Source organism: Macrobrachium rosenbergii, chromosome 46 (assembly GCF_040412425.1).
Source record: "Macrobrachium rosenbergii isolate ZJJX-2024 chromosome 46, ASM4041242v1, whole genome shotgun sequence".
NCBI lineage: Eukaryota > Metazoa > Arthropoda > Malacostraca > Decapoda > Palaemonidae > Macrobrachium > Macrobrachium rosenbergii.
The window spans coordinates 9190310-9210516 of NC_089786.1; the positions used below are offsets into that span (position 1 = coordinate 9190310).

General features: G+C 37.1%; 2 protein-coding genes across 2 annotated transcripts; both read left to right on the forward strand.

Moving 5' to 3' along the window:
- Positions 1–177: 177 nt before the first annotated feature.
- LOC136830192 (COMM domain-containing protein 8-like) lies at positions 178–6354 on the forward strand. The gene is made up of 5 exons (XM_067089465.1): positions 178–321; positions 2867–3005; positions 3201–3353; positions 4801–4950; positions 5747–6354. The coding sequence occupies exons 2-5, from the start codon at positions 2949–2951 to the stop codon at positions 5936–5938; spliced, it is 552 nt and encodes a 183-aa protein (XP_066945566.1). The 5' UTR covers positions 178–321; positions 2867–2948; the 3' UTR covers positions 5939–6354.
- A 2778-nt stretch (positions 6355–9132) lies between these two features.
- On the forward strand, positions 9133–19981 carry l(3)72Ab (U5 small nuclear ribonucleoprotein l(3)72Ab). Its single transcript, XM_067089466.1, has 2 exons — positions 9133–9227; positions 13010–19981. The coding sequence occupies exons 1-2, from the start codon at positions 9183–9185 to the stop codon at positions 19364–19366; spliced, it is 6402 nt and encodes a 2133-aa protein (XP_066945567.1). The 5' UTR covers positions 9133–9182; the 3' UTR covers positions 19367–19981.
- Positions 19982–20207: the final 226 nt, after the last annotated feature.

Sequence of the window (20207 nt, forward strand, 5' to 3'; positions counted from 1 at the left end):
CCTTTTCGTCAGCATTTTCAAAATATAAATTGGATTAGAAATTAAAGTTGTTCTTTAAATGAACTGAGAAAAGGTTAGTAAAATGAATGTGATATGACATTGACAGTATGAGGATCAGAAAAGATATTCTCTCTCCTAATCAGAAAAGGTTTAGGAGGAGCCGTTGCAATGCCAACCACTCTGCTATCTGGTATTGACTACTACTATTGCTACTGGCGTAGACTAAATGCCGAAATCAACTGTCAACTGAAATGTCAAATACGGTTTAAATACCGAGAACAGCGAAGGAATCTTAAGAAAATCCTTACCAAATTCCTGAAAGTAAGTAAAGTTTTTAAGACTATCTGAGTACGTTAAATATTCAGTGATCATAAGACCTGCTTATTGATTTGAAATAAAAGTCTGCAGTGCCGCTTTGAACTTTGATGGGCGGTACTGATAACCCTGGTTAAGAGATTTAGCTTTTCACATTAATATTTAGTCGTATCCTACGGCAGTTAATTTGATAAGTACTTGAAAAATTAACACCTTGCAACAAACTTGAAGTATATATTTTAGTAACGCTGTGATATTTTAATTCTTAGCAAAGTATAGCCTATTATATATCCTATATATATTTTTCCGAATCCTGATCAGTTTTATGCATATTTTACCATTACACTTAGCCTATTGATAATGAAACACCACTCGTTTTTGTTTCCCCACTCCTTATGAATAACATTATGGGGGAAACTGAGTTGGAAGCCTGAGTGTTTAGAGTGCAGGAAAACCAAAAATTTAAGGTAGGTTAGGCATTCAGAAAAATATGTGGCTCATGTCCATAGTCAGCAGTAATCACTAAACATATTATAAAGGAAATGGTACCACAAGGACAATTACTAAGACACATACTAACCTAACCTAAAATGGGGTGCAGTATTCTTACTTGGCTATGGATGCATCACCAGTGACTTAGAGTACCACAAGTCATATGGGATGCATCCTAACCTTGAGCACCAGGTTCTTACTTGGGCATGGAATTCCCCCACCTTCCTAACTTGACCTAGAGTTCCATAAATCACAACTCAAATCCAGAAAGACATCCCAACCTAACCTTCCACATCAGGTCCTCCTTAGCAAGGTGGAACCCCTGTCTTCTCTTTTAGCACTGTGCACAACATATTCCTTACTTTAAGGTTGGAAGGTGCATCTCATCTAAATCCTGGTAATTTAATTAAGTTTGGAGAGGCAATGGCACATCCAGATGGATAAAGTTATTTTAATGCTGATCTGGCATATGAAATTAATAGAGATAGTGTCCTCTTTCTATCAGCATTTCTTAACCAAGGCAACCATTGCTATACTGAGTACATCAGCTGTTGAAAACTAGGAGTCAGAAAACATCATGGTATTTAAGCATCAGAATTTATGATGCTAAAATTGGTTGAAGATGGTACATATTATAAATAAGAAAAATAAAAAGCTCCCATTACATCTATTTTACTTTTGCCTATATTGAATAGGAGATTATAAACAGGAAATGATGTACCAATTCTTGATTAATCGGCATTTCTTTCATGCAGTCTATGCTTCCATAATTGGTATTAAGTTGTTTGCATATTAACATAGCCTGAGAAGGTAATATCTCTGCAAATTTTTTGGAGATACATTATCATATATCCTAAACTAACCAAGAACGATGGATACTGCATGAAGATGACCTTTGGGGTAGAGTTGCGGACCCCCAACTTGACTACAAATGAGATGTTAAAAACAGCAACCCAGATCACCAAGCAAAAGTTATAATTCCTGTATGATATTAATAAAATATTAATTTCTTCTGGAAATGGTATTAAAGAAAGTTGTTCAAAGTGATTAGATGAAAAAAATAGCATTGCAGAACTTTGTAAAATAAAACCATGATTATTAATTAGGAAGTTTTGATGTGGAAGTCTGAAATAGTTTTTGGTACTAGTACCAATTGTGAACCACTGCGGACAGTCTTTAGTCACTAATTTTAGTACTGTTGAAGGGTATTCAGAGAGGATAGTCTTTATTATCTTAGAGCAGATTTGAGCACATATTCATAATGGACAGTCTCTGAACTTAATCTTACATGCTTGGGTAGTACATCACTTGAGCTTGCACATGCTGGTGTCATCCAGGCCCTTTTAGAATATGGGAAGCTGTGTGATAAGAAATAGGCAAGAGGCCTATGGTTCATGGTTATCATAGTCTTCTACTTGGCTTAGGAAAATCTCCCCAAAAGAGGTGAAATACCACTGAACAGAGTACTGTACTAACATCCTAACCTGACCTCTAGAAAATGCAGTGTCTTGCATAATAAGGAACTGCATCTACCTTTCTTGACATCCCAAGTCCCACTTAACCAATCATGCAAGATTTAGTGCCCTGCCTGATGTTAGGCTGCTTTTCACTCTCTGGACACCACCAGTGCTACTACCTAACCTTACCTTCACTGCAGTGCTCTATCTGACTGGAGATTTTACTTCCTTACCTCACTGAGGATGTATGTGAACCTCAGTCCACTTATGCCCTTAACTCTCCTTAATCTTACTTTAAGCTTAGAAAGTAAGGATGAGGCTTCCCTTTGCTGTTCTTAGCTGTTCCAGATCCACGGTTCAATTATTTTTTTAGGAGGATTTTCACATGCATCCATCTCATATAGGCTCAGGCTAAGACACAGCTTTCCCTACAATAGCTTACATATGGTAAGTAAAATATTATTAGCACTCCTAAGTTAAAAATTTTGGTTACTTTTATGAATATACAGTATTTTATTCCTATTGCTAAGATTTTAGCCACTAGAATGAAAAGTCTACACTGTACCACCAATTTTTTTTAACATTTATTTATTGTTTTGCAGCTTACTTTAATTTTCTGAGCATCTTGGCAATAGCACAGTATCCTGATTAGATCCTGTTTGGTCAGAACACTGATGAAGGACCATGAATGCTGATAACTTTGCTCCGCTGGCTGCTATACCAAATTCAGATATTTTAAAGGTACAGTACTGTGAATATATTTCTTTCCTTCTTCACAGAAGAATTTTAAAGGCACTGTCAACATATCTCTTTCCCTTTTCACTGGTAAATTTCAAGGCATACTTGATTATATATATAACATCCTTTGTTGCAGCCCTCTATATTTTCTTTAAGAATATTATGTTAATACAATGTGTACTGTATTTTTTTTAACAGTTTGTTCATCACACAATAGACAACTTATGTGGAGGTGTGCCTGTGTCACACAACGATTATTCCCAGTGCCCTCTGGACAAGTTCTGGACAGCAACCCAAAATGTAAAGGATTTAGCTACTAAGATTGCACTACAAAAATTAAATAAAGAGCAGGTAAGTAATATTGCTCTTTGCATTAGTGTAAGATAATAATGTGAATGGAATACCATTTATAAAGTTTATTAAAATTAAAGCTTTTAGGTGATGTGTTTTTATTGTATTTTGAATGCAAAAACATATTACCATACACAAATTTGGACCATAGTTTTAATTATGCCTTACACTGTTTTTGGATGATACTTGATTTAAAAAAATTATTAGTTGAAAGATGACTGATTCTAATGGTTGTCAAGGAAAGTGAGCTTCTGTATGTGAAGGGAGATGAGGGGTCAGTGATGAAATGGCCAAGATCATTTGGGCAACAATAACAAGACAGTCAACTAACTGATAGTTAGCTGACTAATGGATAGTTAATGGATGACAATACTGTAACTGACATTATCCGTACCAAACATAAGCAACAGTAAACTTTAAAATGACTTGATGAGGACTTAATGACTGACCCAGATATTTTATAACCACATTAGGTAATTGGTGCAATTGTTAATAGTCTGTTGATGGATAATCAACACTAGCTCATTGAGAGACAGTGTTGGCAATTACTTGTCAAAGGGTAACATCTCAAAAGCTGACTCAGTACTGTGCTACCAAAAAGGTGATTTCGTAGTTATTAGCTACCTTCTGGTGGGATTTTGGGCCTCCATATTTTTTTTTTTCCTCATTCCATGTCTGCTCATTTCAGTAAAAGCTGTGGCCATATATTTAATCATTTTTAACTAATTAATATTTTCTCTGTTGTTGATGATGCCAAAATTGAAGTTGTATGAGGGAAGACTTGGGCAATTTGGTTGTCTGTCAGTTATGTGTTCATCAGCCATCAATTTTTGGATTCCAGAAATTATTTGATGGCTAAACAGACTAACATATTGTTTTATTTTGTGTGTTCAGATTTAAATCTGTGGTAATCAGAAGAATTTTCTCTTTAAATATAGATCTTGCAAATTTATCTCCTAGTTGGTGGGAACTTTTACAAACACTGATAAAAAGCTTTAGTTATTGTTAAAATTGCATGTAAACTAATTAGCAGATGTTGTATAAAATTCACATTTTTTTTGTTATACTAATTCTATTATGTGATAAACAATTTATGTAATTACAGGTAAATGTACGTGTTCACTAATGACAAATATAATAATGTAAGTGAAAATTTTGGGTACTGAAAATTAACAAATTAATGTACTGTGAAGAGGTAGGTAAGTGTAGACATCTAACCAAGGTGTGGGTATATAATTTATCTTGAATACGATTTTTTCAGGACTTATTGTATTTTAGACTTATTACTGCTGGAAGGTGTACTACACTCATGCAGTGACACATTTTAGCTGGAATGTTAAAAGTTGTATACTGTATTTATGTCACTGTAAGAAGTGACAGTGATTAAGGTTTCCTTGGTAGATAATTGTCAAAATCTAATTTTTGTGGTCTTATCTCTGTTTTTCAGACCGTGCTGTTACTACATCAGCTATCAAAGGAAACAGCAGAAGAAATATATGATGCTGCTGAGTCAAGAAGGGCTGAAATTAAAAAATCTCTTGTTAGCGAATCTATTAAAGACTTGGTACATCTCCGAGATTTTGACTGGAATGTAAAGGTTAGTTTATACAGAAGTGTATGCAGTTTACTAGGATGGATTAATATTTCTTTGCTTGTTCATATTCCTTTTGGCAAACAATCAGTAGACTTTTTAATTATTGTTTTGGTAATTGGTGAACTCTATTCTTGTCTTTCTAAATTAGTGATTCTCACGAAATAAGTGCCTTTAAAATTTAGCCAAGATAGCTCAAAGCACAGCCTTCTTAACAGAGGAGTGCCAGCCCTACTTCTTGTACTTTATTGTACAGGCATGTGAAGATCACTGAGAATGCATATTCAACTTGGTATCACAGTTGGGTATATGTGGGTGTTGTCCAACTTTTATGTTGGCTGAATTAGTGCCAAGTTTGTTCTGGCCTTCTTTAACTCAAGCCATTCATCTCCTAATCAAGCAAGCTCTTGTTCAGTCTTAAGGCTCCATTGCCTCCCCCTAGAGGCACAAAAAGAAGTCAGAGCAGTCATGTTTGCTCCTGTTGTCTCAAAACACAAATATTGCTGGCTTGGTTACATACAAACTTTAAGACAGTTTGGCATTGCTTCTGACTCCTACCATACAAGAGGCTTTGGAAGTGCATATAATAAATTTACTTTAGAGAGGCCAGAGAAAAGGTAGTGACCAAGTTAGAACTTGAAAATAAGAGCACTGTGCTTCCTTGTTGCATTTACTTTTGGAATTTGTACTTTTAATAATACAGAAAGGTAGAGAATACTTTTGTGTTTTCTTACCATATGTTAATTTATTTTTTACTCAGTATTTTAAAATGTAATGTTGTGGCATTTCTTGACATTTACAGCTGGCTGTAGCAAGTGACAAAGTCTTGGATCTAAATGAAAGCTTAGTAACACTTCACCTTCACACATCCACAACACGACTGGAAAATGATGTTAGAAATATAAGTATAGAGATGTCAGCGTCACAGGTTGATAAGCTGCTGGAGAAACTAAAGGAAGCTCAACAAACACTGGTACATTTCCAAGCTAGATAATGTTTTTTTTTTTTGTAATGATTGGTTTTTTATTTTTAAATGTTCAAGTTATTGCCTTATGAGAATTATTTTTAATTTTTAAGACAAACTATTGAAATTTGTGTATATCTGTGAAATCTAGTATCATTTGTAATGATTATGAAGACTGTTTGTGCATTTTATGTGAAATTAAAACAGAAATGTAACATTTTGAGAAATCTGGTAAATATTTGGCATTTTTATTTCTAATATGATTGGGGAGAAAGTGAAAGTGTAGATTTTATATGGAATTAAAAAAGCTAAAAGTAACAAAAATGGCATTTTAGCCTTTCATCAGGTGTTAAGTGCCAAAGAATTTTCATATCTGAAATACTATTTATATATTTTATGTATATTTTAGTGTACTGATTAAGTAAATAAAGATAGGATTTATCCAGTACTTGCCTTTACAACTGAATCCTCTGTATACAAAATCCAGTTACAATTTGTAGTGGTTATAAACTAGTTGGCAAAACTAGTTGGGATTCTTGCCTACTTTGGGTACCCTTATAGGGTTGATCAGTTTTTGTGATACTTATGTGAATCACTTTCAAAAAGTATGTTGTGCTCTTGGTACTTTGGTATTCACTTGTCTTTGGGTTTGCCAAGATTTTGTAAACGTTGTTAATTTCCAAGTGAATTTTAAATAACTAATCTTTTGATCGGTAATTTCAATTTTCTTAACCCTCTTATTGAGATTTTTACTTGTTGAATTATTTTCAAATACTGTATTAAGAATCATTAAGCTAACAGTTACAGCTGCATAGCAATTTTATGTTGAATAACCAACAGCTTTTAATGGATTGAGCCCTGTTTCCTAATATCCCCAAACTAATTAAATTTCCCTGACCTCTCTTAAGATGAGCAGCTACATCATTTTTAATAAAGAAAATAAATCACATAATGAAAAATTCATCTTCATATTGTAATTTATTCCTTGGGCTAACCATAATATTACTAGTAAAATGCTAAAAAAGCAAACAAGGATATCAGAACACTATTATATAACATACTAAAATAAGTTAAGGTCACTGCAAACAAGGGTATGTTCTTTGGATGTGAATAGAAGTGCAAATGGGATAGAAACAAATGAAGATCCATATAGCACAAATCGGACTGAGACAAGTGAAGATCCATACTGTAGTAGATTGGCATGTCTTACTTGAGGTACACATTTTTATGGTAAAAGGGTATGTCTTACGAGAGGTAAGAGCTTTTCTGTAGCAGAAGGGCAGGTCTTTCAATAAAAGTACTGTATCCAAATTATTAAAATAGACTTCCCAAATTTGAGACAACAAAGATTTATGATGGATACATAAGCCTTGTAGTACTCAGTGCAGCAGAAATATGACCATGGAGGAGAATGTGAAAGCGTCATTCATAAAATATATTAAGATGCATGGTAAGAATGTGGTGGGAAGACTGCATTATTCTCAATGAGGAAGTGACAGATGTGGTGTCCAGTGGCTGGAAAACAAACTGCCATCTTAAAGATAGGTGGTTTGAATAAGTGCTGAGGAAAGATGAGAGTCATTAGTCATGGAAGAAGCTGGTCGAAGACTATAAAATCAAGGAAAACGGAGATAAATGATGACCTAGACATGATGGGAAGAAGAGACGAGTTCCTAACATACAGGGAAAAACTAATGTAAAAACATTTATGATGATTACCCATGTCTTTGGATATCTCTAGAGCTATTTAATAATTTTATGGAAGGAATGATAAAAATCACGTAAAAGTTAAAGAAAGAATATTAAATATTGGCATAAAATTCCAGAATATGAAAATGAATTGTGAATGGAGTGTGGGGTGGCTGATATTTGCAGTTGCTATCGTGTTTATTCACCCCAGTAACAAGGCACTGGAGGCCTAATGAAAACAATCTGAAAGCATTTGTGAAAGAAAGCTGAAAGGGAATGTGAACAAAAGCAAAGTTATACCGTAATGGATACTGATATGAATTCAGAAAATAACGGGGACTGCTGATTCATGGAAATAAACATAACAGATGGCAGTAGGATACGAAAAGAGGCGAGTCATAGGTCCAATGAATGAACCAAGGAAAGTAGCAGGGTGAAGTAAAACTATTTAGAGGAAAAATTGAGTGCCTTTGACAGCCACAGTATGCTGTGTTGTTATTCCAGTTCTTTCTGGAGGCGAAATGTATTGGAGGTGAATGAAGGAGGAAAAATGGACGAAAGAGGAGATATTTAAGAAGTGATAAAATGGTTAGTCGGTGAAAATATGGACTTGAGTGTTTTGAGGTGGTTTGGTTATAAGAAAAAATAGTGAAACGTTTATTATTCACAAATGTTAAAAAGAAGAGGAAGTCCTAAGAAGTGATGGACTGATACAAGAAGTACTGGAATGGAAAGACCTTAATATAATGGAAGTGAGAGGGTGTGAGTGTGTTGCTGATTAGCCTTTGTATATGAAGTGGATAATGGTGTGGAAGTTTCCTGAAATTAAAGTATGAACAACGAAGTTACTGATTACATGTATTTCCCGTTTTCTTTGGAGCCACTATATATATATATATATATATATATATATATATATATATATATATATATATATATATATATATATATATATATATATATATATATATATATATATATATATATATATATATATATATAAAATTATTTTTGCATTTTGTTAAACCTTGCCAGAAATTTAGAAGTATTATATTAACTTCAACAAGGGAGCCATCGTGAGTGTGAGATATGAGCACATCATGGAGCCCTGTATCTTTATATACTATTGTTTATACTAAAATCATCTTGAAACCGTAGGAAAATTCAGAAATGTTCGTGTCATCCCTTTCAAAAAATGACTTGGTAAATCATACAATATATTTTTTTTACGCTCCGCTCCATTCACAAAAATGCAACAATCAAAATGTATACTGAACGGTGCTGCTGGAGACAATAACAACATTCGTGAAGTAAACACAGAGTCTCTGCTAATAGCAAGTCGTTTTTGTAACATTACCAAGCAATAAAAAATGGTCTACTAAGAGTGATAATTTTGTTTCTGTATGCAGATTTTACTTAAAATATTCATCTATTATAATAAAATCATAAATTTATGCACACCTCTGAAATTAACTTAAAATAAGTAAATTGAGCAATTGTATGATAGTTCACTGTCCACCTTAACGTGTCTGCTTACTTTGCAGCAGCCTATGTTGACAACGTTTGGACTCGATAACACGGCGAGATGGCGGACCAAACAGCCCGCCAGCTCCAATATGAATATAAAGCGGTAAGTAAACATCTGATAAAGTAAAATGGCAGAGTTAACTGTTCCTCTGTTATTAAAGAATATCTTAAAGTGAAAAGTTGGGAGTTACAGTTTCAGTTAAGCGTAGTTTTCTGTAGTCTCGGCTAAGGCCTTAGGGGTAAGCAAACTGGTCTTAATGATGCTAACCTATGGCATGGTGATTAGAGGTTGGGCACGAAATTAATTACATAAACGAACGTTGTTGGTAATGCGCATTGAATTAATTTGCCAGCAAAGGCCTTAAGCCAATATTTCTTTAGCTGCTTAACCTCGTTTGTGCGTGTTGGCTTTCAGGCGAGGCTGAGCTAGTTTTGGGATAATCGTTAGTTTATAAACATTACAGGGGAGTCCAGTAGGAAACCGGAGTAGAATGCAGAGTTTTGGATCATGACTTACTTGGGGTTAGAGGGGGAACGGGGGGTCCGGCCAGGTTATGATGACAAGGCATCTGAAATTATGTTAGATAGGAGGTAGGCCAAGTCTGGTTAGGTTACATTCTCTCATTCTGCATTTGCTCCAGAAGCCGAGTTGTTAAGTTGGAGGAAAAATGAGTGAAAATCATCCAAGGAGATTGTGAAATTGAAAGCATGGCAGCATCTGGTTTGTAATCTGTCTACTGGGTATGTAGGCTAAGCAGTCACAGAAGAAAACAAGGAAGAATTGTAGTGAGGAAAACTGTAGGACCCCTTAATCTGCATGTCTTCCAGAATGCAGAGTGAGGGGTCACGACTTTCTTTGTGGGGTAGCCTAGGCCAGTCCATGCGTTTGATGTTGTGTTACTTGGGGCATGGTATCCAGGGAGGGTGAAGCCCCCCCTCCCCCCAGCCAAGTCGGCACAGTGCCCTACGTCAGGTTAGGAAGGCAAGTTCTGGTTAAGTCATGGCACATTGCTCTAGGAAAGGTTAGGTTAAGGCTGTTTTGGTTAGGTTGTAGCTAGTAGCTGTATCATGTCTGTACGAAAATTTAGTCCTGTTGAACTGTTTCCAGTAAGCTGGTTTACTTGGTAAGGTGAGGGCATTAACACCCCCCCCCAGGTCAGGGCACAGAGCCCTATGTCAGGTTAGGAAGGTAAGTTTTGGTAAGGCCAGGACAACGCATTATAGGAAAGGTTAGGTTTGGACCATTTTCATGGTCGAATTTCTCATGCCTACCCATCTCCCTACTCTGCTTCTACTCGCCTAGATTTTTGTTAACTGAGAACACTGTAATGACTGAAAGTTATTAGCCTACTCTGAAGTAATTTAATAAATATCTTTATAATACGAAATAGAAGAACCACAACACCTAGGATGCCTATCATGTCTGTAAGTGCAATCAGCATAGGTGGGAAGAAGGCCATGTATTTTCAAGAAGCAGATTTGCATTTTAATTATTTTTATAGCAAGAAAAAGTTCTTTCTGGCAAAATAAGACAAGCAACTCTATTATTTATCATTAACAGCTTACGACTAAACAGAAACATGACACGTTTGAAAAGCATTTGTCAGTAATTAAACAGTTGAACCAGACAACCAAGTCGAAACCTTGACACTCTAAGGGCTTGGTGCTAGGCAAGATTAAATTAGGCTAGGCTTCTCAGTGATAGTTTAGCCTTTCAATTGATTAACATTAACTCTTTACTGGAACATAAGGAAGCTGAGATCGTCTTTTGTATGGATTGTTGCCACAGCACCTAGGCTAACCAGTGATCACTGGAAAGAAACTCCTAGGCTAACAGTGATCACTTTAAAGAAATGTATATCTAATCCTAACTTTACTCAGGATAAAATGTCCTATTTGATCAAGAGATGTGGCGAGTCACACCCAGTGGACCCCAGCCTCGAGATGTAGTTAGTAATACCCAGTGGACGTCAACCTAGCTATGTGGTTAGTTACACTCTGTGGACCCCAGCCTAGAGATGTGGTTAGTTATACCCAGTGGATCCCAGCCTAGCATAGCCAAACCTTACCCAGGAGACAAACATGCAGAATAATGCAAGCTGAATCTGGGTAAGATCATACCCCTAAGAAAATTCCCTGTAGGGGGGGTAGTGCCATCAGTGTGCCTCATGCAGTGCACTGAAGGCATTAGTTAAGTTTCTTTGCAGCATCCCTTTGGCCCCTAGCCACAATCTCTATCATCCCTTTTACTATGCCTCTGTTCATATTCTCTCTCTTCCATCATATTTTCCACCCTCTCCTAACAATTGTTTGCGAAGCTTTCCTCCTGTTACATCTTTAAAACCTTTTGACAGTACTCTCAGTTTCTCTTTCAGTGCTGAATATGTCCCAGTGCTTGGCCTTTGGCCTAAATTTTATATTCCATCCCATAAGAAAATTGTCCATGGAAGTACTGAAATGTACCCAGCAAGGATAGCCCAAGGTTGATCCTAAACCTAATGTAGTTTGCTTTAACCTAACCTAAACCAAGGAGCAATGACTTTCCTGAGTGGTGGGTGTTGGCCCCCAGACCCCTCTCTTCCTTACCCTCATACATAAAAACTAAAATTTCTCAGACCTTTCTCTTGATGAATGTTAGGTGTCTTGACCATAAAAAGGTATTTGTGATAATGGTTTTACCAGTAGCTTTGCAAGCTTGCTCTATATGAAAAATAACTCACAACTTGACTTCTAGATTAAGTTGGGATTATGTGACAGTACAGTATTTAAACACTTTATAGACCCAAACTAAAGAGTATTTTAGCCTAGAATGGAGTTAGTTAATTTGGCTGGAATAGGGCATGAGAAAATGAAACTAGTGCTATAGACAAGGAAGTCTAGGCCGAGCCTATGAAACACTGACAGGAAGGAGTACAGGGTATTATGGTTAATATGTTGTGAACTTTACTAAGGCTTTCATGTTTTCTCTTGGTTCGGGCTTATTACACTGTGCTAGGTTTTAAAGACAGTGACAATTCTAAGGTTTCCTTTTGTGAACAGGCAAGGTAATGTTAGGTCAGTTTCAACAACAATGGTAAAAAATGTGTGCTACAAGTCAAGCATTGAGGCAATAATCTGTACAGTGGATAAAAACAGAAAGTTCCCCTGAACTGTGACCCATACGTATACAGGAAAAAATCAGAGTAACTTTCGAAATATTCTGTTAGCATGTTGCAGTAACTTGACTGTTACTACAAAATCACTAGGGTAAATAAGCAAAAGTAAAACTGAAACCAGAGTTAGTAATTAACTATCTTTGGAAAGTCTTAATGGATTAAAAAAGATTAAAAGTACCTTTTATGTAATCAGACTAATCAGAAAATACACATGCATTATTTCATGAATAGCAGCATGAAACATCCAAGAAATTTTGTATGCAGCTACAAGAGTGGAACTACTTGAGAAAATAGCCATCACCAAGTTTCAAGGATCAATAAGTTTTAGGACAGGAGTAAGTTTTTGCCTATATTACATAACTTCAGTTTAGATGTACCAATAGAAAACTTGCTATAAGCAGGCCACAGGTCTTAAGATATTGGCAATGTGAACACTTACTGAATTTAATCTCAATGGCATGGAACTTACAGGAATACAGTATGTTTATTGAAATTAGTGTGCTTTTTATTTAGTAGAGTAGCTCATCTTACCAAAAACTGCTTTGAAACTTTTAAAGTTAGATGTTGTACATTTATTGTATACTAACAGTATATTTATAAATTTAGGCATATTACTATGTTACATTATGTGGTCTAAAAGTATTGGAATTCCTGCAAATACATTATATAGAGAAAATTTAGAGTGCACATTTTTATGTAGACTACGGCTGATTTTATATTTTTTCCACAGAATTCCAACCTTGTGTTACAAGCAGATGTTCGTCTTATTGAAAGAAGAAGCAAAGATGAAGCTACTGGTGAGGTCATGTCCCTTGCAGGGAAGCTGGAAGGAACAAGGATGGGAGATCGCTATCAAAGGACAAGACCACAACAGCCACGAGAAGAGCAGCGTAAATCCAAGAAACAAAAACAAGAAGATACTCCAGCCATATCAGTGAAGACCCTTTCCATCTTAGAGTTAGACCAGATGGCCGACATATTTTATCGGCCCAAAAGTACGGAGACACATCAGACGTATGAGGTAATATTATCTTTTATACAGGAAGCTTTGGGAGACCAGCCTCGTGATGTATTGTGCGGTGCTGCAGATGAAGTTTTGTCAGTTCTTAAAAATGACAAACTTAAGGATAAAGAGCGAAAAAAGGAAACAGAGGAACTTCTAGGTGCCCTGGCAGAGGAGAGATTTGCTGTGCTTGTTAATTTGGGGAAAAAAATTACAGATTTTGGACACGAAACAAAAGCAGTTGACAGTGAGGCAGTGTTGGATGAGACCCATGGAGTAAATGTACAGTTTGAAGATTCTGACGAGGAAGGTGAAGATGAAGTAGCTGGAGAGGTTCGTGAAGAGGAGGAAGAGGAATTAGAAAATGAGGAAGCCAATGTTGGAAATCATGCTATTCATGCAGAAAACTTAACTGGAGGGGATCAGGTTGGTGCCAAAAAGGAGAGGATGCTTAGTCCTCATGATATTGGTGCACACTGGCTACAGAGGGAGTTGAATAGATTTTATAATGATCCAATTCAGGCTCAGACAAAGTCAAGTGATGTGTTGGAAATCTTGAAAACAGCTAAAGATGACCGAGAATGTGAAAACAAACTAGTACTCAATTTAGGTTATGATAAATTTGAGTTTATTAAAGTTCTAAACAAAAACCGTCAGATGGTTCTTTATTGTACGTTGTTAGCATCAGCCCAATCAGACACAGAAAAAGAAGACATCAGGAGAGTAATGTTGGCTGAGCCAAACTTGAGGCGAATTCTAGCACAATTAGAGAATGAGGAAGAAGCCATGGATGTAGCAGAAGGTGGGGAAGAACTTGGTGGTTCACGACCACGACGTATAAACACAGAGGCAATGGAAGTAGATGATAGATCTGGACAGGTACCAGGACACAGAGAGTATGTTGACCTAGAAAGCTTAATATTTACAGCTGGCTCTCACTATAACTCCAACAAGAAGTGCCATCTTCCAGAAGGTTCTACAAGGCAGATGAAAAAAGGCTATGATGAAATCCATGTCCCAGCTCTGAAGCCTAAACCTTTTGCTCCTGATGAAACTCTGGTTCCTATTGCAAACCTTCCTGCTTATGCTCAGCCAGCCTTTGACGGATTCAAAAATCTCAACCGTATTCAAAGTAAACTATTCAAAGCTGCCATGGATGGTGATGAAAACTTGTTGCTTTGTGCCCCCACTGGTGCAGGTAAGACTAATGTTGCTTTGCTGACTATTTTAAGAGAAATTGGTAAAAATACAAACCAGGATGGTACTATTAATGGTGATGCTTTCAAAATTATATATGTGGCACCTATGAGATCCCTGGTAACAGAAATGACACAGAATTTTGCCAAGAGATTAGAACCTTATGGTCTTAAAGTTGGTGAACTGACTGGTGATCACCAGTTGACAAGAGAACAAATTATGGAGACCCAAGTAATTGTTTGCACCCCAGAGAAATGGGATGTGATTACTAGACGTGGTGGGGAGAGATCGTATACCCAACTTGTAAGACTGATCATCTTTGATGAAATTCATCTGCTTCATGATGAACGAGGACCAGTGTTAGAAGCTCTTGTAGCGAGGACTCTAAGGAATGCAGAGACAACAGGAGATGCTGTAAGGTTAGTTGGGTTATCAGCTACTTTACCAAATTACGAAGATGTTGCAGCATTTTTGAGAGTTGATTTAAAGACTGGACTGTTTTTCTTTGACAACAGCTTTCGACCTGTTCCTCTTGCTCAGCAGTATATTGGTATCACAGAGAAGAAAGCCATTAAACGTTATCAGGTCATGAATGATATTTTGTATGAAAAAGTCATGGAACATGCTGGGAAAAATCAGATACTTATATTTGTTCACTCACGAAAAGAGACTGCAAAGACTGCTAAGTCCATATTGGACATGTGCTTGGAAAAAGATACTTTGGGTAATTTCCTCCGTGAAGGATCAGCTTCAACAGAAGTGTTGCGAACTGAAGCAGACCAAGTTAAGAATAATGACTTAAAAGGACTATTGCCCTATGGTTTTGCAATTCACCATGCTGGAATGAATAGGGTAGACAGGAATTTAGTGGAAGATCTGTTTGCTGATCGTCACATTCAGGTGTTGGTCTCGACTGCTACCTTAGCCTGGGGTGTGAATCTGCCAGCTCACACTGTTGTGATCAAAGGAACACAGGTTTATGATGCTAGTAAGGGACGGTGGGTTGAGTTGGGTGCTTTAGACATCCTTCAGATGTTAGGTCGAGCTGGTAGGCCTCAGTATGATACTAAAGGTGAAGGTATTCTCATTACAAATCATTCAGAGCTTCAGTATTACTTGTCTCTAATGAATCAGCAGTTACCAATTGAATCCCAGCTGATTTCCAAACTTCCTGATTTACTGAATGCTGAAATTGTTCTTGGCTCTGTGCAAAGTATACGTGATGCTGTGAACTGGTTAGGTTACACATACCTCTACGTACGAATGATTCGTGCAGGGAACTTATATGCCGTTCCATCAGAAACTTCAGATAAATATTTACAGCAGCATAGAGCAAATCTTATCCATTCAGCAGCTCTGAAGTTGGAGAAAGGTAATCTGATAAAGTATGACAAAAAATCTGGACACTTCCAGGGAACAGAACTTGGCCGTATAGCTAGTTACTTCTATATCACCTGTGAGACAATGGGTGTTTACAACCAGCAACTGAAACCTACTCTCAGTGAAATTGAACTATTCAGAGTCTTCTCTCAGAGTTCAGAGTTCAAGAATATCATGGTACGAGAGGAAGAAAAGCTTGAGTTGAAAAAACTGATGGAGCGTGTCCCCATTCCTATCAAAGAAAGTGTGGAAGAGCCAAGTGCCAAAGTAAACATACTCTTACAGGCATATATTTCACAGCTCAAGTTAGATGGATTTGCCCTTATGTCTGATATGGTTTACGTGACTCAGAGTGCAGGACGACTTATGAGAGCTATGTTTGAGATTGTCCTTCACAGAGGCTGGGCTCAGCTGGCTGACAAAACTCTTAACTTGTGCAAGATGGTTGACAAGCGAATGTGGCAGTCCATGTCTCCTCTTCGCCAGTTTAGGAAAATTCCAGAAGAAGCCATACGTAAGTTAGAGAAGAAGAGTATCCCATGGGAACGACTATATGATTTAGGACCAAATGAGATTGGAGAGTTGATTCGAATGCCCAAGGGAGGAAAAATGATCCACAAATACATTCATCAGTTGCCTAAACTTGATTTGGAAACACACATTCAGCCTATCACTCGCCAAATGCTTAAAGTAGAACTGACTATTACACCAGATTTCAAATGGGATGAAAAAGTTCATGGTCGTTCAGAGGCATTTTGGATCATGGTTGAGGATGTTGATGCAGAGAATGTCCTTCATCATGAATACTTCCTTTTAAAGCAGAAATTCTCAGAGGATGAACATGTGGTAAAATTCTTTGTGCCAGTTTTTGAACCCTTGCATCCTCACTACTTCATTCGTATTACTTCAGACAAATGGTTATCAGCAGAAACACTCCTGCCAGTCTCTTTCCGTCATCTCATTCTTCCTGAGAAATATCCACCACCTACTGAACTTCTAGATTTACAGCCTCTTCCTATCACTGCTTTGAGGAACCCTCAGTATGAAGCTCTGTACAAAACCCTGAACAGAAATCAGCAGTTCAACCCCATTCAAACTCAAGTATTCAATGCCACTTATAATTCTGATGACAGTGTATTTATTGCAGCTCCAACTGGGTCAGGTAAAACCTTGTGTGCTGAGTTTGCTATTCTTCGAATGTTCAGTCAGGATGAGTCTGCAAGATGTGTATATGTCGCATCCAAGGATGAAATAGTTGAAAGCATGTATGACCACTGGCTAGAAAAATTCTGCAGTTTGGATAAACGAGTTGTTCTTTTGACTGGTGAGACTGGAGCAGATTTGAAGCTTCTCAACAAAGCAAACATAGTCATCAGTACTGCAGAAAAGTGGGATGTGTTATCACGACGTTGGAAGCAGAGAAAGAATGTGCAGAACATCAATTTATTTATTGTTGATGAGTTACAGTTAATGGGTGGATCAGATGGACCGACTTTGGAAGTTGTTTGTTCACGTATCCGCTACATAGCATCAAAAATCAGCAGACATATTCGCATTTTGGCCCTCAGCTCATCTTTGGCAAATGCGAGAGATGTTGCACAGTGGCTTGGATGTTCATCAAACTATACATTCAATTTCCATCCTAATGTTAGACCTCTTCCTTTGGAATTACACATTCAAGGATTTAATAACCCCCATAATGCTTCAAGAATTTATGCCATGGCTAAACCTGCCTATACAGCTATCCTCAAGCACAGCCCACGCAAACCTGTCATGGTGTTTGTTCCATCTCGAAAACAGAGCATGATTACTGCCAGTGATCTTCTTACTTTTGCTGCAGCTGATAAAGAACCTCAGCGGTTTCTGCAAGTGAATCCTGAGGAAATGGAAGAGTTTCTTCCACAAATAAGTGATGAAATGTTAAGAGAGTTAGTCAGCCAGGGTGTTGGCTACTTGCATGAGGGTCTTAGCACTAGGGATCGCAGAATGGTTGAACGCTTGTTTGAAGCAGAGGCCATCCAAGTAGTAGTTGTCAGTCGGGCTTTGTGTTGGGCGATCACAGCTCCAGCACATTTAGTCATTATTACAGACACTCAGAGTTACAATGGTAGGTTACACAACTATGAAGATTATCCTATTACGGATACTTTACAAATGGTTGGTCGTGCAAACAGGCCAAATGAAGATGATGAAGCCAAGTGTGTCCTCATGTGTCATTCTTCAAAGAAAGACTATTTCAAGAAATTCTTGTATGAACCATTACCTATTGAAAGCCATCTTGATCATGCCCTTCATGATCACTTCAATGCAGAGATTGTGACACGTACAATTGAAAACAAGCAGGAGGCTGTTGATTATGTGACTTGGTCCTTTTTGTACAGACGTATGACTCAGAACCCCAATTATTATGGCCTTCAGGGAGTCTCTCATCGTCACTTATCTGACCATCTGTCTGAATTAGTGGAAAATACACTGCATGATTTGGAAGAGTCTCGTTGTATCACCATTGAAGATGACATGGACACAGCACCTCTTAATTTAGGTATCATTGCCTCATACTATTACATTAACTATACAACCATTGAGCTATTCAACAAATCACTAAACAGCAAGACAAAGATCAGAGGGCTGCTTGAAATCATCTCAAGTGCAGCTGAATATGAGAATGTTCCTATTCGTCATGGAGAGGAAGATACTTTGAGGCGTTTAGGACAGAAAGTACCAAATAAACCTGAAGGTAAAACAACAGATCCACACATTAAGACAAACCTTCTGCTTCAGGCACATCTTTCTCGGCTGACACTCAGTGCCGAATTACAGCAAGACACAGAATTAGTTTTGGGCCGTGCTTTGAGACTGATTCAAGCCTGTGTTGATGTGCTTTCTTCGAATGGTTGGCTGGCTCCAGCATTATCTGCTATGACTCTAGCACAGATGGTTACTCAAGCTATGTGGTCTAAAGATTCATACCTAAAACAGCTACCACATTTTACTAGTGAGATGATCGAACGCTGTGAAGCTAAGGATGTTACATCAGTCTTTGATATTTTGGAGCTGGAAGATGATGATCGTAATCGTCTGCTCCAGTTGACAGATGCACAGATGACAGATGTTGCTCGTTTTTGTAACCGATATCCGAGCATTAATCTCGACTATGAGGTTGTTGATGCAGATTCCATCAGCAGTGGTTCCATGGTAAATGTTGAAGTGGTACTGGAAAGAGAAGATGAACCAGGTCCTGTCATAGCACCTCTCTTCCCACACAAACGGGAGGAGGGTTGGTGGGTTATCATTGGTGATCCCAAAGCAAATTCCCTAATTTCTATCAAGCGTCTTACTCTACAACAGAAGGCAAAAGTAAAGTTGGACTTTGTGGCCCCAAGTGAAGGCCAGTATGAGTACAGGCTGTATTTCATGAGTGATGCATACATGGGCTGTGACCAAGAATACAAAGTCCCACTTAGGGTTAGAGAAGCAGAGTCAGAATCTGAATCAGAAAGTGATTAGAATTCTTAGTAGAGCATTTGGTAAATACACCATAAGGTTGAGGGGTTTGTAAATATGTAAATATTCTTGATACTTGGCATATGTTAAGCTAATTTGTAAGTTTATTGATAAACAAGAGGGATTTATCCACAATATTCTTTGACAATGAATATACAGTACAGTGGTTAATTAATGTACAAACTTTTTAAAGTGACTAGCCCAAGCACTGTACCTGAAAATGTGTCTTTTTGTAACTTGATTCATAAGGAACCTTGTTATATTTTCTTTGTCAACACAGCTAGTCTTGCAAAATTCTTCACATGAAGATAATCTTGATATTTTTTAAAATATTTGGTTGTTTCAAAAGAGATGCATAATTTAATTTGTTTTTCCAGTCTTCTTAAATTTTGAGTGGCATTTTGTCAGCAGTGCTTGCTGTATGCAATTTTATAAAAATATTACTGTACATTTTTTTTGTCCTGTATTTGTTTTGTAGTAACAATATTTTATATTTGCACTAGTGATGTTTACAAAATGCATGTATGATCTGCAGTTTAGAATAATTTACAGCAGTATGTTGCAGTACAGTTCACAGTGTAATAAAGTTTATGTTGAAAAATAAAATATAAATTCATCTCTGGGTCTTTCATTGATTTGAAGAATAAACCTCAGGAAGATTTTACACTACGCAGAATGTGTCGGTTTTACTGAAAGAATTGTCCAGCTGTACTCTGTTTTACAGATGTATTGTATAAGCAGTCATTTCTTACTTGTGAGTCGTGCCACTGGGAAGTGTATTTACTATCCTCTTTGCAATATGTTAAAGAGTAATGGTTACTTGCAATGTAATATTTGTTAAAGC

Bases quoted from the DNA above. Each gene is read 5' to 3' on its own strand.
- LOC136830192 (XM_067089465.1), top strand. From the start codon at position 2,949: ATGAATGCTGATAACTTTGCTCCGCTGGCTGCTATACCAAATTCAGAT. The intron at 3,354-4,800 runs GTAAGTAATATT...TCTGTTTTTCAG, and splicing joins AAAAATTAAATAAAGAGCAG to ACCGTGCTGTTACTACATCA. The intron at 4,951-5,746 runs GTTAGTTTATAC...TGACATTTACAG, and splicing joins ATTTTGACTGGAATGTAAAG to CTGGCTGTAGCAAGTGACAA.